The 14439-nt window shown below is 52.7% G+C and overlaps 1 protein-coding gene across 1 annotated transcript in view; it reads right to left on the bottom strand.

Moving 5' to 3' along the window:
* Positions 1-14439, bottom strand: part of TRAPPC12 (trafficking protein particle complex subunit 12) — a 62047-nt gene that overhangs the window by 13508 nt on the left and 34100 nt on the right. The window contains exons 6-7 of the mRNA XM_082671976.1: positions 8267-8379; positions 358-430 (exon numbers count right to left, since the gene is read on the bottom strand). Coding sequence (XP_082528102.1) covers positions 358-430; positions 8267-8379 — 186 coding nt within the window. The remainder of the gene's footprint in view (positions 1-357; positions 431-8266; positions 8380-14439) is intronic.

Raw genomic sequence — 14439 nt, 5'->3', positions numbered from 1 at the left:
GGCTCCACACGCAGGGCCCCGTCTTCCTTTCCTCTCCAGCTCCGCCCAGGCCTCAGGCTCCCCACGGGCGGGCGGGCCAGGCACCCACCTTGCTGTGGACGCTCACGTCGATTTCTGGGGTTATTTGCTGTAGGCGGGTCTCGGCCTGACGGGGCTCCCCGAGAGCGGGGTTCGTGCCTTATGCCAGCACCAACCGCGGTGCCTGGCTTGGTCCAAGAAAGGACCGAGGAGACGAATGCATGAGAGGATGAGTGCATTACGGAGTGAGAAGGAAAAGAATGAGACAGAGCAACCTCTGGGGCCGAGCCCTCTGACGATGCCGGCTGACTGTCTAAGGAAGGCGAGTCCGGCACTGACCTTGTCTGTTCTCCGGGGCCATGCTGTTCATGCCGCCATCCTCGGCCAGGCCCTGCTCCAAGTTCGTCAGGATCTGCGGGAAATGGAAGGAAGAACAACAGAAATGAATTTGCTTCTAGACGTTGTCACAATATACTCCAGGAGAAGCAGGTTTCTCTGTATGGAAACCCATTTGTCAGGAGCGTTTCGCAGGGACACGTTTTAAGCTTCGCTGTTCACAAGGCACGGAGATGACGGCAAACAGGGAGCTGCTCTCTGACTGGTGGGGGGTTTGGGTTTATGACGCTCGTAAAGCATCAGAGACCCCCGACGTGGGGCAGATATTCTGTCTGTCAGGAAAGCATCAGGAATGTTACACAAGAGGACGATTACTAACTTCTGTGAAAGCATCAGTGTCGCTCCTCGAGGGCACCTGAGATGTGCAGCCTTTTTAAATGTATCAAATAAATTCTGAGCATCTGTCACTTTACATAGTTTTTACTGTTCGGCTAATAACCTTGAGTTGCTTCCTCTGTGATTTGGTTTCCCTGAAAGGAAAGAAGTTGCTACCACGGTGATCTGAGCAGAGCCTATGTTCTTTTGGAGGGCAGGGTGAGGAGAAAAAACGTGTTAATAGTAAAGGCTGTTTGCAGGGAAAGAAAAGAAAGACGTGCTAAGTGAAAACGGGGGGCTCATGCTTCCTTGACGGCCGACTTCAGGCCACGTGCTTTGGGGAGACACCCCCTTGTGTAGTGGGCCACCCTGCAAGGCAGCACTGCCCCAAACGGCCCACCCTCAAGAGGCGAAGTTCACGACCAGCGAAGCAGCTGCTCCGGGCTTTCACTGGCCTCGTCCCATCCACACAGAGACGGGCCAGCTGGGCCTCCTCTGCTGTCAAGGGTCAGCGCTTCACAAAAGGTGGACGACAGTTCGCTGTGAACACGAAGGCCTGTCCTACCGTGACCACTCAGGACACACCCGGGCTTCAAAACTGTAACCTCAAAGGTGAGCTAGTTGGTCCAAACGAGGTCAAATGACATTTTTCAGCCAATCGGTCTTCTGATAAATAATCATAAAAACAGACACTGACCAGGAAAGAAGGTCTCGAAGGTACCATTGAGGAGGGACAGGAACAAAGAGAAGGACTAAGAGGTTCTGAAGAAGAAACGCGGGAGGCCTGGCTCTTCCCAGCCCCGGGGGCCACACACAGTGCAGAGGGCCCGAGGCCTGGCCCCGACTCACGACGGATGGGACGTGGGGGGAGTGGCAGGCCTGACAGCAAAACCAACCACAACAAAAGAGCATGAGAGAATCATCGGAAGCACAGACTCCAGGAGGGCGGGGTCGGGGAGTGGTCCTGGCTCCCTGCAGGGCATCTCCACACATCTGGGCAACCCACCTGGGGGGCCACAGTTACCTCCAGCCTGAGCTGAATAGCAGGAGAACAGTGTCTGGGGGAGAGAGTTCCCACCCGTATGACTTCACACAGTCACAGTAACAGCACGCTGATCTACCGAAGGTCGTTTCCGTAAAGTGTAGAAACGCTCCCACCCAAAGCCTGAGCTACTCGGATGGCAAACGTGGCCGCATGCCGCTCCTGTCCCTCCTGTCCAGGTGCAGGTCAGACGCCCGTGAGCAGTTCTGGGTCTGCTTCCCAGAACGACCAAGACGGGCCGCACCCACGGCACCCATTCTGGAAGATGCTCCGGAAACGCGAGCGTGAGGTGGCGGGTCGGCAGCAGCTGGGCTCCGGGCAAGCCACGTACTTCCGAAAGTAACTACAATACTGAAATGACAGTGGTTTTGAGGGTGTGAAGATGCTGCTTGGACATGAATAGGGAGCAGCCAGAAGGAAATGTGGGCCTGGGAGACGGTTCTGGACCCGCTGTTCTTTCAGCAGGTGGGTGTGACCAGAGCTGAGAGGCTGCATCGACACCCCCCGCCCCACCCGCAGGTCCTGGGCTGTCCTGGATTGGTTCTGCGACGGGCAGTGTCACTCCAGCAATGCAGACGCCGTCAACACTCTGGACAGCAGCGGAAGGAGGACAAAGGACTCAGAAGGCCCGGGCTCGGTTGTTTTGTCCAAGGAGAAAACTATACGCCTCGCACGAATATCCCAGCTGCCTGACTCCATATGTAACCAAGACCACTTGATCTCAGGGCTTCCCTGGTGGCGCAGTGGATAAGAATCCACCTGCCAGTGCAGGGGACACGGGTTCGAGCCCTGGTCCAGGAAGATCCCACATGCTGCAGAGCAACTAAGCCCGTGCGCCACAACTACTGAGCCTGCGCTCTAGAGCCCACGAGCCGCAGCTACTGAGCCCAAGTGCCGCAACTACTGAAGCCTGTGTACTTACAGCCCGTGCTCCGCAATAAGAGAAGCCACCGCTACGAGAAGCCCACGCCCCGCAACGAAGAGTAGCCCCCGCTCGCCACAACTGGTGCACGCCCGCGCGCAGCAACGAAGACCCAATGCAGCCATAAATAAATAAATAGATAGATAGATAGATAGATAAAGGACCACTTGATCTCAAACAGGCAATGTGGTCACCTACTCATATTTAAAGGGACCAAACCCAGGCCCTGACTTCTCTGCAGTTACCCTGGGTTTGGAAGATCACTTACAAGCATTTTTGGGTTCGTGGGCCCTGGTGCATACGCATGACCCTGGACTCCGGTATTTTAAACTCCAGGTTCTGAGTCCTATGCAGGGCGCAGCCCAAAACCGGCCCTTCTGATGGGCTCCAGGCAGCACCAGTATGGGTGGTCTGGGGACCTCGGTTTGTGGGAAAGCTCTCAGGGAAGGAGCCCTGGTCCTGTCCTTTGTCAGCCTGTCACGGGCTGTGGGTGGGGAAGGTCTAGCGACCGGGTTTATGCACAAAGCGTCCAATCTTTGGACCCCTGGGGGCCGGCCCTAACTCAAGGACCCAAGGACTCACTAATGACCTGCGGTGTTCAGACTGAGGTGAGAGCAGGTCTCCCTACAGGGGCTTAGATTTCTCTGGAAAGTTCTGGGACCTTCTCAGCCCTACCAGTCTCCTAGGGGACCTTCTGGAAAAAAGGCTTTTCAAAGTGAAAAGAGGCTTCTCGGAGTTGCTCCAAGCCACTGCAGGAATATTAAACACTCCCATGGACCACGCACTGTGCCAGGTCGCTGGTCATCTAACCCACACAGCAGCCTGGAGGTGGCTGGTGACACCACTCCTCCCCAGGCTTCCACAGGCTGGTCACCCCACCAGGAAGAGTCAGGGCCACACCTGGAAACACCCGTCTGCCTGACTCCAAAGCCCCTCCAGCTGCGGCCTGTGGACACCCCCCGGCAGGGCATCACACCTTGACGCAATGCTCTCTCTTTCCATGCAGGTCAGAGAGTGAGAACCTTCGATGCCAAGGCAACCAATGCCAGGATGGAGATTCCAGACCTCTCTGTTCCGCCGAGGGCTGCCTGTTGCTGGGCTATCATGCAGGTGTTGGGTGGGACCGCCTGCCAACTCGGGTGACCTTACGGCACGCTGTGGGTCACCTCTGGCACATCAGATCTCACACGGGGCTGGGGCTGCTGAGGGGTGTGATCGACATTCCCAAGTCTCTGTTCTGGGATCTGCAATGACCCTGCCGACAGGGACGCTCCTGTCACCTCCTTCTGGGCCCTCTGAGCACACCCGGGCCCAGGAGCGTGAGTGTCGACGGCAAAGGGCAGAGATGTGGCCTCGACCAGGGATTAGGAGCCATCACCTCCCCTTCTCCACCACCTGCCCTCACTTTCCAGCCACTCCCATCTTATCTGATGAAGCCACCGTCAATGTGTTCTCTGCTGGAGCGGGCAGGACAGAGGGGCGTGGGGACCATGGGCGTCTGGTGAAGCCGGGCAGCGGCGGGCGTGGTCACGCCGGATGGCCCGCCCAGCTGGGTGCTTCCCAGAGCGGCTGGCAGGGGGAGGGCGGACAATGTCTGTTCTCTCTTCCATTCTTAACTTCGTTTACAAGTAAAACAGTATAACCGAGCAGGTCCATCTGTTGGAATTCCTTTTTAGTAAAGATATGAACCCTTCTTAGAAACGCCCCTCTCACCTCTGCCTCATTAGGGTGTCCAACCAAGAACAGAGCAAACCGACGTCCCTTCCCGAGGGGCTCCTTCGGCAGTGAGGGTCTCTGAAGGGGCACTTCCTACCTGGTGCCCCGAGCCGGGCTAAGGTGGGGCGGGCAGAGGCTGCAGAAATCGAATTGTAGGGCAGGGCAGCACTGAACTTAAACCCACGCGGCACGTCCCCATCAGCGGCGACCCAAACCCCATGCTGATCTGGCATCATGACGCATGCAAACGGGCTTAGAAACGTGTTCCCTGGCTCTTTGCCGACGGGACCCAGAGGTGCAGTGGCCCGCAGAGAAGCCGAGGGGCAGGGATGGTGAGCAGAGGTACCGCTGCTGTGGCGTGACAGGGATGGCTCTCCTAAGCCACGGGGCATGCTTATTTTAAATCGAGGTATATTTTGTTCTTCATCGATACCACTACATCTGAACCAAACATTTACTACTTCACCACGTGGTTCTTACTTGTCACCTTCTATTTCGAAGACAGCAGAGAAAACCCTGGACCGTTTTGTAAAGGTCGTGAGTAATGTTCTGCTAAAACTGGGCCACACCTAAAAAATCGAGACAGTGCTCTCATCAGGTTGAATACACAGGCTCTAACCATTCTCCAGTGAATCTTCTGTATAAGGAAAAGCTCAGCTTCTTCTGAGCAAACGATGCCGGGGATTCCATAACTGGTGTTATGTCCCTCTCTGCTCTGCTTACCTGGACCCTCAGCGCCAACCTGTGTGTGGCATAAACCTTGTACGTTACCGACCGTACTGCTGTCTGAATTTTATCTTCCCTTTGCCCCGTTGTCCTCATTTAATTTTTTTTCAATAGAAAAATATTCTAAATAAATTTATAAAAAAAGAAAAATATTCTACTTATAAAACTAACACGTGCGTTGTTAAGACCTGGACAGAGAATAAAAATGACCATTAAGCCCATTACCCACACCTCTAAAGTACTGGAGTGTTCTTCCTTCAGGGCATATTACTTCCTTCACAGAGGCCGTCCTGTAATTGTAATTCTGCAGACTGGCTTGGACAGCGGATGTCACATCCTAAACACTTCCCACGTGATGGCTGTGGAGACGAGACACCCATCTGGAGCCCGTGTCGTGTCCCCACACCCCAGCCCAGCGCCCTGGGACACCCGGCTCTGTGCCCTGCTGCTCTCTGGTCGGGGCGGCACAGACTGGAAGCAGCGGGAGACCTCTATCCCAGTGTGTCCCTTTGCAGGGGGGACGCTGGCTGCCCGGGCCGAGGGCCACCGGGTGGCAGGTGTCTGCTTCTCACCCACCCTGGCTGCCCCGGGCCCGCCCGCATCTCACTCTAGCTGCCACCCCGGGTCGTCCCCTTTCACTTGGGAAACCCGCGCTGGGGCTGAACCTGTGAACACCTGACGTGTGCTAGAGAGGCAGCGACCAACAGCGGGCTTCGAGCACATCTGCACACACACCTGCACCCGCGACAAGCGTGTGCGCTTCCCAAGCACGGAGCGGGGCCTCGGCCGGCTTTCTCACTAAGGACGGAAACCTTCGTGCTCTCTTCTTTACCCCCTTCCCAGGCGCGGCTTCCACGCCCACCCCTGACCTCCAGAGCAATGAGAGACGCCACACGCGCAACGAAACCGACGGGCACAAAGCGCTTTGGGGATGTGGACCACGCCGCTGCTCTCTTTCCGGAAATGACGCCCTGGTTTCGCTGCCTGCGCGGAGTGAAGCCGTCGATCGCCGTCAAGGCGCTGGCCGGTCGGCGGCTCCAGAGGGTAGCCCCGGCGCGGCCTCCTGTCCGCCCCAGCCCCCGTGACGACTCCAGGGCGGCCCGGGTGGGCCCTGCTCGACGCCGCAGCTGCACCCCAGTAGGCAGTTGCGTCTGGGAGGCCTGGTGGGTGCTGGCTGAGCCTGGGCCCCCTGGGTCTGGGGCGGGCAGGAGGCCAGGCCCGGCGAGCAGGCTGGGGAGGGGAAGCCGAGGCGGGGGGCCGGGTGCGAGCATCACCCTGGGAGAGACTATTTCACAGGCTGACTCATCTCCTTCCTTGCTGGACTCGCCCCCGCCCCCAGCGAGGAGCCCGGCGGCCCCTGACCCACTGAGAGCAGCTCTCGGCAGAGGAAGCGCAGCTGGCGCTCTCTGACACCGGAGGGTGACGCACGAGGCCGAAGCCACGTTCCAAGGCTTCTGGGCACACGCTGCACGTGCGGGGAAAAGGGCTGCGGCTCCTGGGCGGCGGCCGGGTCACAGGCGGCGACCTGCTCTCGTTCAGGCCCCTCGCGGCCGGACCTCAGCTGTACTTAACCCTCGGAGGCTCCGTCTCCTTGTCTGTACATCAGGCATGGCGCCGCCTTGTACAGCCGTTGTGAGCACTTACGGAGCTTCAGCATAAAGCACGGAGCACAGCACCCATCGTGTAGGCGGGAGCACTGAGCACAGCCCCGTGGCCACCGCCGCCATCACCGCCACCCCCGTGTCCGACCCCCCGAGCCCGTGGCGTCAAGGGCAGCACCACGTGGCAGCAGGCGTGGCAGGCGGGCGCCCAGAGACGCAAGGAGAGCGTGGAGCCCGCCGGGCAGGCCTTGGGAGACAGCCTTAGGGTTAAAGCCTTAGAATTCATATGCACGTCCCGTGTGACACGGAGGTGAGTGAAAAGCAATAAAAACAATCATCTGTGTGTGATTTAGAACATCACTGATTCAGTACCAATTACAAGTTTTGTTTTCCTATTTCTGGAAGTAACTATTTTAACCATGTTTTAAGAGTCAAGGAAAGGAGTGTTAGACTCTAAAAAATAGTGATGACACAATTTCCCCCATCAACGGATCAAATTATAAGAGAGCAAAGTTTTTCTTTTTATCTTTTAAGCTATAAAAGCCAGAAACCGATGCAAAGCTTAAGAGTGTCAGGTGGCCTGCTGTGGCATCCACTCTGCGAGGGCGGAAGCCCTGCCACTTCCCTGCCGGGAACACAGAGGACCCCCCAGGAGCTCCAGGAACGTCCACCATAGAGCAGCTGGGGACTGAAGCAGGAACTCGACAAGTACAAATAACCTCGTTTAAAAACCTGTCACATGCTGCCGCTCCTAACTGCTTGCTGTTACAGCTTTGGGAGCCCTTCCACAGACGACGCTGCAGCTAAGCTACACAGCAAGGCTGCCAGGAGGGTAGGAAAGGCAGGCTCACTTCCAGGCTGAAGACGGAGGCTCTCGGGGGCGCGGCTGCCCGCTGCCTGGAGATGGGGAGACTCTGAACCCCACATCTCTCCTTCCCATCACTCAGTGCAGTAAATCTCATCTTCTGTTAATACAACTTGATGCCTTCCACGTAATTGTTACTTTACAACCCAGAATAACTCGGGAAGCACTTCGGAACCTTCTCTGCCTTTGGAGTCAGTATTACGAGTGACACTTGTCATGATACACTATAATTTGCTTTGATTCTGGAACATTTTAAACCATTATCTCTTTAAATGCTGCTCTGATGCTCCGTTTGACATGAAGCAGGTGCACGTAGCCTTTTGCAGGATGCGTGAGTGGTCGGGCAGCCGGGCACGTGTTCACGTGCGTGATTTCTACACAAGAGGGGACGCTCCTGCTTTTCATTTACTAATAATACCGGGAAGAAAGATTTCAGGCTTCAAGCTTTGCCGAAAACCACCCACCGCCCCCCGAGAATAATTCAGCAAGAACAGTGAATTGCACGGTCACAAGGAACCGGGTCAGCCTGCCTTTCAGGAGGGGGAAGCACAGTGGTGGGAAGGGTACAGGGTGGCGTGATGTGCTTCTCGTGAGGGCGGGAAAGTCTGGGTGAGCCCTCCATCAGGAGGGGAGGGGTCAGCGGCCCAACTTGGTGCGACGGTTACCTTGCTGCAGACGGCCTTCACCCTGTGCAGCCGGTCCAGCGACTCCTGGGGGTTCCCCAGGTACTGCTGAAGCTCCGCGTGTAGGATCCGCATCGAAAAGGGGACCATGGAGCCTAGAACCAAAGTCAAAGCAGAGTGAGTCTGTTTGCTGTAACTGAGTACAACTAAGCACCCTCTCAGAGTGAGCACCCATGCAGCAGGGAATCTGCAGGTGTTCTAGCAGAAGGGATGACGGAATCCCTTATGTCTTGGTAAAGTATGCGATGATGCCAATTATAAAACGTGTCTTGGTTTTCTCTGTACAGCTGTATGTTCTAGACAATGACCAAAGGAGAAAGCTGGCTGTCACTGCTTTTCCAGAGTTACGCCACAATCGTGTAGAAATTATCACAAAATGAGTAGAATGGTAGAGACCACTGCCTGCTCCAGTAAAAAAAAACAGAACACTCATGGATTCTCTGTACTCCTTTGGGATGTCGAACTCCTGTAGAAGGTTGCATAGGTCGGGTTATCGGGGAGGGAAATGAGAGAGGGTGCGCCTCGGGCCCAGGTCCTGAGGACGGAGCGTCAGCCTGACTCCGGGACGTGTGTGTGTGTGTGTGGGGGGGCGGGTTCTGGAGTGAAAGTTCTGTGTGTGTGTGTGTGTGGCTCTGGAGTGAAAGTTCTACTCAGAGCTGTCCAAGCGGAAGGAAGGCATGGTAGCTGGCCTTGCAGACTCCACTGCCCAGGGCTGCCCCGGAGGGAGGGAGTTCTGGGCAGTGCCACCTCCATCAGCGTGCTGGGGGCATGAGAGCAGTGATCCGAAAAGGACTGCAGTTGAAATGAGCTTTTGCACAGTGTCTGAACGTGGCTGTGTTCTCTCAGGGTGAGGGAATCTTTCTGTTAGTGTCGCGTTCCCCTCTGACATGACTTGGATGTGTATCTGTATCAGTATATATCGTAATTTAGTAAGTATGTAAGTATATAAATGCCGTCAAATAATCAAACAGCCTGTGCTGACTATGAACGACTTAAAGGATGTGACAAAGCCAGCACAGGGCAACCTCACAGATTCAGAAGGGGCCTCTCAATACTTAGATCTGGACTACACTTTATTATTATTTTATTTTTTGGCTGCGTTGGGTCCTCGTTGCTGCGCGTGCACTTTCTCTAGTTGTGGTGAGTAGGGGCTATTCTTCGTTGCGATGTGTGGGCTTCTCATCGTGGTGGCTTGTTGCGGAGCACGGGCTCTAGGCATGCGGGCTTCAGTAGGTGCAGCACACAGGGCTCAGAAGTTGCGGCGTGTGAGCTCTAGGGCTCGCGGGCTCTAGAGCACAGGCTCAGTAGTTGTGGCGCAGGGGCTTAGTTGCTCCGCGGCATGTGGGATCTTCCCGGACCAGGGATTGAACCCGTGTCCCCTGCATTGGCAGGTGGATTCTTAACCACTGCGCCACCAGGGAAGTCCCTGGACTACACTTTAAAGATGGTTAGAAGCAAGCTGTGTGACAGCTGCAAGCTGCTCAGCCTCTCTGTGCCTCAGTCCGTCCATCGTCCATCCAGCAACCATCAGCGAGGGCCTACCATGTGCCACACTGAGGTGGCTTCATGTTTGTGCTTCTTAGCTTGAAAAACTGTATGATGCTCTATGGTCTTCAGTAAGGATAGGAAGAAGAAAGGTCAAGAGGACAAACAAAACTAAGGAATACTATGGAAAATCGTTTCTATTGTGATTGTGAGCCTAGAGAAAAGAAAGATGACAATTATTCAATTTAAACGTTAGAATTTTTTTTTGATGACACTAAATAATTGCCACGTCTGAAGAAGACGGATGACTGAGTTGACATCCTGGCATCAGTCATTTCAGCTTCCTAGAAACCATTTCTTGACCGTTGGCATCACTAAAATGGGATCGCGCTAACATGGTAAGTCACACATAAGTTGTGTCTGTCATCCCTATACATCAGAGAACAGGCAGTAGTCGTTCCCACGTGGTTTAGAATTTACCTGCAGGGAGAGAATCTCTACAACACTTTAAGCTTTATAAGATAATTGCAGAAACAAAACGTCTGTGAAGTTCCCAAGCCCAATTTATAAATGAGCTGAATATATGACAAGGTGGTCGGGAGTTACTTGCTCTTTGCCCTGGAAACTGCCCATGGACCTGGGGAAGTTTTTGCATTTAAAAGAACATATGAAAATATTTCAAACTAAATGAAAATGAAAATACTATTTATCAAAATTCGTGGGATGCAGCAAAAGCAGTGCTAAGAGGGAATTTTACAGTGTTAAATGCATATATTTAAAAGACCTAAAATTAATCATCTAAGCTTCTACTGTAGGATACGAGATAAAAACAAGCAATATAAAAGCAGAAGAAAAGAAAGAAAAGTTAGAGCAGAAAGCAATGACATTGGAAACAGGAAATCAAGAGAGAAAATCATCAAAATCCAAATCTAGTTCTTTGACAAAAATCAATAAAGTTTATAAAACTCTAGCCAGGCTAACCAAGAAAGAAGAGAGAAGACATGAATTACTAATATCAGAAATGAAAAAGGGGTCATCACTACTGATCACGTGGACATTAAAAGGAAAATAAAGGAATATTATGAACAAATCTATGTCAACAAATTTTATAACCTAGATGAAATGGACCAATTCCTTGAAAGACACAACCTACTTACTAAAACTCATACAAGGAGAAATAGATAATCTAAATAGGCCAATATCTACTTAAGAAATGAAATCGATAAATAGTAACCTTCCAAAACTAGAAGGCACCAGGCCCAGGCCCAGATGGTTTCACTGGTGAATTCTATACAACATTTAAGGAGGAAGTGGTACCAATTCTCTACAGCCTCTTCCAGAAAACAGAAGTGGAGGGGATGCTCCCTCATTTATTCTATGAGGCCAGCATTATAGAAAAATCAGGAAAAAATCAGTATTATAAGAAAGGAAAACTATAGATGAACGTAGCTAATGAACATAGATACAAAAATCCTCCACAAAATTAGCAAGTCAACTCCAACTAGATCAAATCCAACAAAAAATTAGCAAATCAAAACTAACAGTGTATAAAAGAAATTATCCACCATGACCAACTGGGATTTATTCCAGGTATGCAAGGTTGGTTCAACATTCAAAAATGAATTAAGGTAACCCATCACATCAAACAAGCTAAACAAGAAAAATCACACAATAAATCAAGAGAAGCAGAAGAAGCATTTGACAAAATATACCACCCATTCATGACTAAAACTCTCAGCAAACTATGAATAGAGGGAAACGTCCTCAATTTGATAAAGAACATCTATAAACACCTACAGCTAAAAACATCTATAAACACCTACAGATAAAAACATCTATAAACACCTACGGTGAGAAGCCAGGTGCCTCCCCCTAAGGTCCTGAATCGTGCCGAGATGCCCCTCCCCTTTTTACCACTCCTACTGAACATGCTGCTGGAAGTCCTAACTAACGCAGACAGAACAAAGACCCTTTGGAAGACCAGAAGAACGTGCCTGCAGTTCTGTCTTCTCTGGGCCCTCACACCGTCTTCTCTCCAGGCACCATCTTCTATGGAGTAACAGACATCCCTGTCCCAAACTGTCGAGCTTTCCACCAGAGCCTGTCTGTGCTGGACTGGACTCCCGCAGCTCTGGGAGGTGGACGCAGGCAGACGCCGGCGACAGGTGACACTCCACGTGCCTCCCTGTGACTCGCATCTGGAGTTGGGACTCTATCCAGACGGCCGAGAGCAGGAAGAGAAGAGCCAGCACCGATCCTCCTTAACCACGTCACCCTTGCCCGTGGCTTTCCTGGGAGTGTCCGGGAGAAAGCCAGGGCTAAAGTGGGAAGCAGTTTCCCCCTCTTCTCTCTTGGTACCACTGGGAAGGTCTCATACTGCTTAAAAATCTCATAGAGCAGAAATCGAGAGGGAAGCACACACACAGCCTCATGACACATCAGAAAGAGGAATGCCCCTCTCTAGAAAAATATACTGTTCATACAGCCACAACAAGAAAAGCAGCTGGAGAAACGCTGTCTATTAATCCCAGCTTGAACAGGTTAACAGCCAGTCACTCAGTGGGTTTCAGGTGCCAATGCAGGCACAGGCGCTGGACGTACGCTGGTCACGAAGGGGATGTGACCACTGTTCCCAAGCAAACCCCACAACCTCGCCAGTAAAACACAACAGAAACTGTTTCAACGTAACTCAGGCCTTTCCTGCTTTTGTTTGTTTGTTTGTTTTAAAGAAATGCAAATAAAAGTACCTTTAAACTGATTCTCTCAGTCTAGCAAACCCAGCCTTGCTCTGTGTGAAGAGTCACTGGGAATCGGTGAAGCCCTTCATGCCAGAAGAATCCAGCAACATAAAATACGCAGCAGCTCCACAGCAGCCAGAAGCCTGTCTCCCCTGCATGGAGAGCACGCCTTGAAAAAGAGGGCAAGTCAGAATCTGGAAGGAAACGTATTTCCCAGTGGCTCTGTTTTTCTGGAAAGTTCCCACATATAGTCATGGCCTGCCAAAATCTAGGTCGGTATAAATACGGTAGAAGTGCTCTCATTAATCATTTAGAAAACATTAAATGAAAACACTCCTACACAATTCATGTTATCGAGTCCCCTGCAGTACTGCAGACCCACTCGGCAGCCACAGAATCAGAGCGGGATGCACCAGAAATCACACAGGCCCCGTGCTGGGCAGCGAACTTGAAAGAAAAAGCAAAAGGAGGAATGTCAGCTTGACTCCAGCGGGGCACACAGGCACGGGACTTCCCTGGCGTGGAGACGGTCTGGCCCTCCCGCCACCCACTCGCCTGTGTGCTGGGTGGGTGGCATCCTCTCTCCACTTTCCTGGCCACCCGCCCAGCCGGACAGGGGACTGGGACATGGCCAGGCTGCTGGGAGGCCCGAGCGTGCTGACGCGATGGTGCCTGGTGGACGCCCAGCAGAGCGCAGACTCCGTGGACCCTCTGCCCACGGTCGGCAGGCTCAGCTCTCCCCCTTGGGGCCTGGCAGTTCCTCTCGCTGTCAAGGCAAGCAGGACCCGGTGCCCGACTGCTGCTCTGCACTTGCTTCCCTGGACCCGGCACCCACCCCCGTCCTTCCCCGACCCCTGCGACCCGGCGGCACGCGAGGAGTGGAGCCCCTGCTTCCTCTGCTCTGCCATGAGGACACAGGTCGGGGGACACCCGTGCCTGGCAGAGAGCACAGAGTCCCTCACCTGCCACGAAACAACCCTCAACGAGACACTTCCAACTTCAAGGCTGCATCTGAAAACAGAACACCAGCCTGAGTGAGTCCTAGACGACTTACTAGTAAAGGGGTAATTCGGTGCTGCCCCAGAGCCCTGAGGCAGGAAGGGGAATTCAGGATGGTCCATACTGCCTCTGCATGACCCTGAAACGCTGAGTCTGATGCAGGTGGCGCTGGGAACGCACGTGTCTCCCACGTTTCTCACGTGAGACGGGTTACAGGAGGCTTCGCTTGGGTGTCCTGACGATAGAGGTGGCGCCCCGAATTGCACATTTTCGTCTCTCTTAACCATCTGTTCCAGTAAACACTGGACGTGCCAGAGTTCACTAGGAGAGTGAGCAACGTGAAGAGCTGTAGGATTTGCTAACCAGCCTTCTCAGACCGAGGAAAATAGGCTTAAGTGATAAACTCGGAGGAGTTCTGGCACAGAGGAAAGTAAACTGGAAATCTAACCTAAGCAGCAGATGTTAACTCTGAGACATGAGTTAATTTTCTCATGGAAAACAAAGTAAGACATCTGAAATGTGCTGAACAATTCTGAACCACCATGTATGGTTATGTGTTGATAAAAAGTTTCTGAATTTAGTCTGAGAACTAGAAACGTGAGTTGCATGATTCTGGAGGGAGGGCAGAAAAGGACGGAGGACCCAGTGACAGTTCACCTTTGCTGACCCAGGCGGGGAGGGAGCTGATGGGAGCCAGAGGGTCAGTCAGAGTGCATGTCTCATCAGCTTTGGTCTGACTCGGTAATTCATAAGGATTAAGTTCTGAAATAAGACTTCACATGAAATCATTATAGCTCTATTAACTTAAACTAAACACACAGATTTGAATTTAGTATCAGAAGAGGCACTGCTATCTGCGTTTCTTAAACAACAATCAAAATGTTTTTCATTTCTAACAGAGGGATCTGTGGCTTCACAGTTTTCCTCCAGTTG

Source organism: Grampus griseus (genome assembly GCF_964374135.1).
Source record: "Grampus griseus genome assembly, chromosome: 15".
NCBI classification, from domain to species: domain Eukaryota; kingdom Metazoa; phylum Chordata; class Mammalia; order Artiodactyla; family Delphinidae; genus Grampus; species Grampus griseus.
Note: the sequence above shows the minus strand (reverse complement) of the source record. Positions and strands in the feature narration are given on the sequence as shown.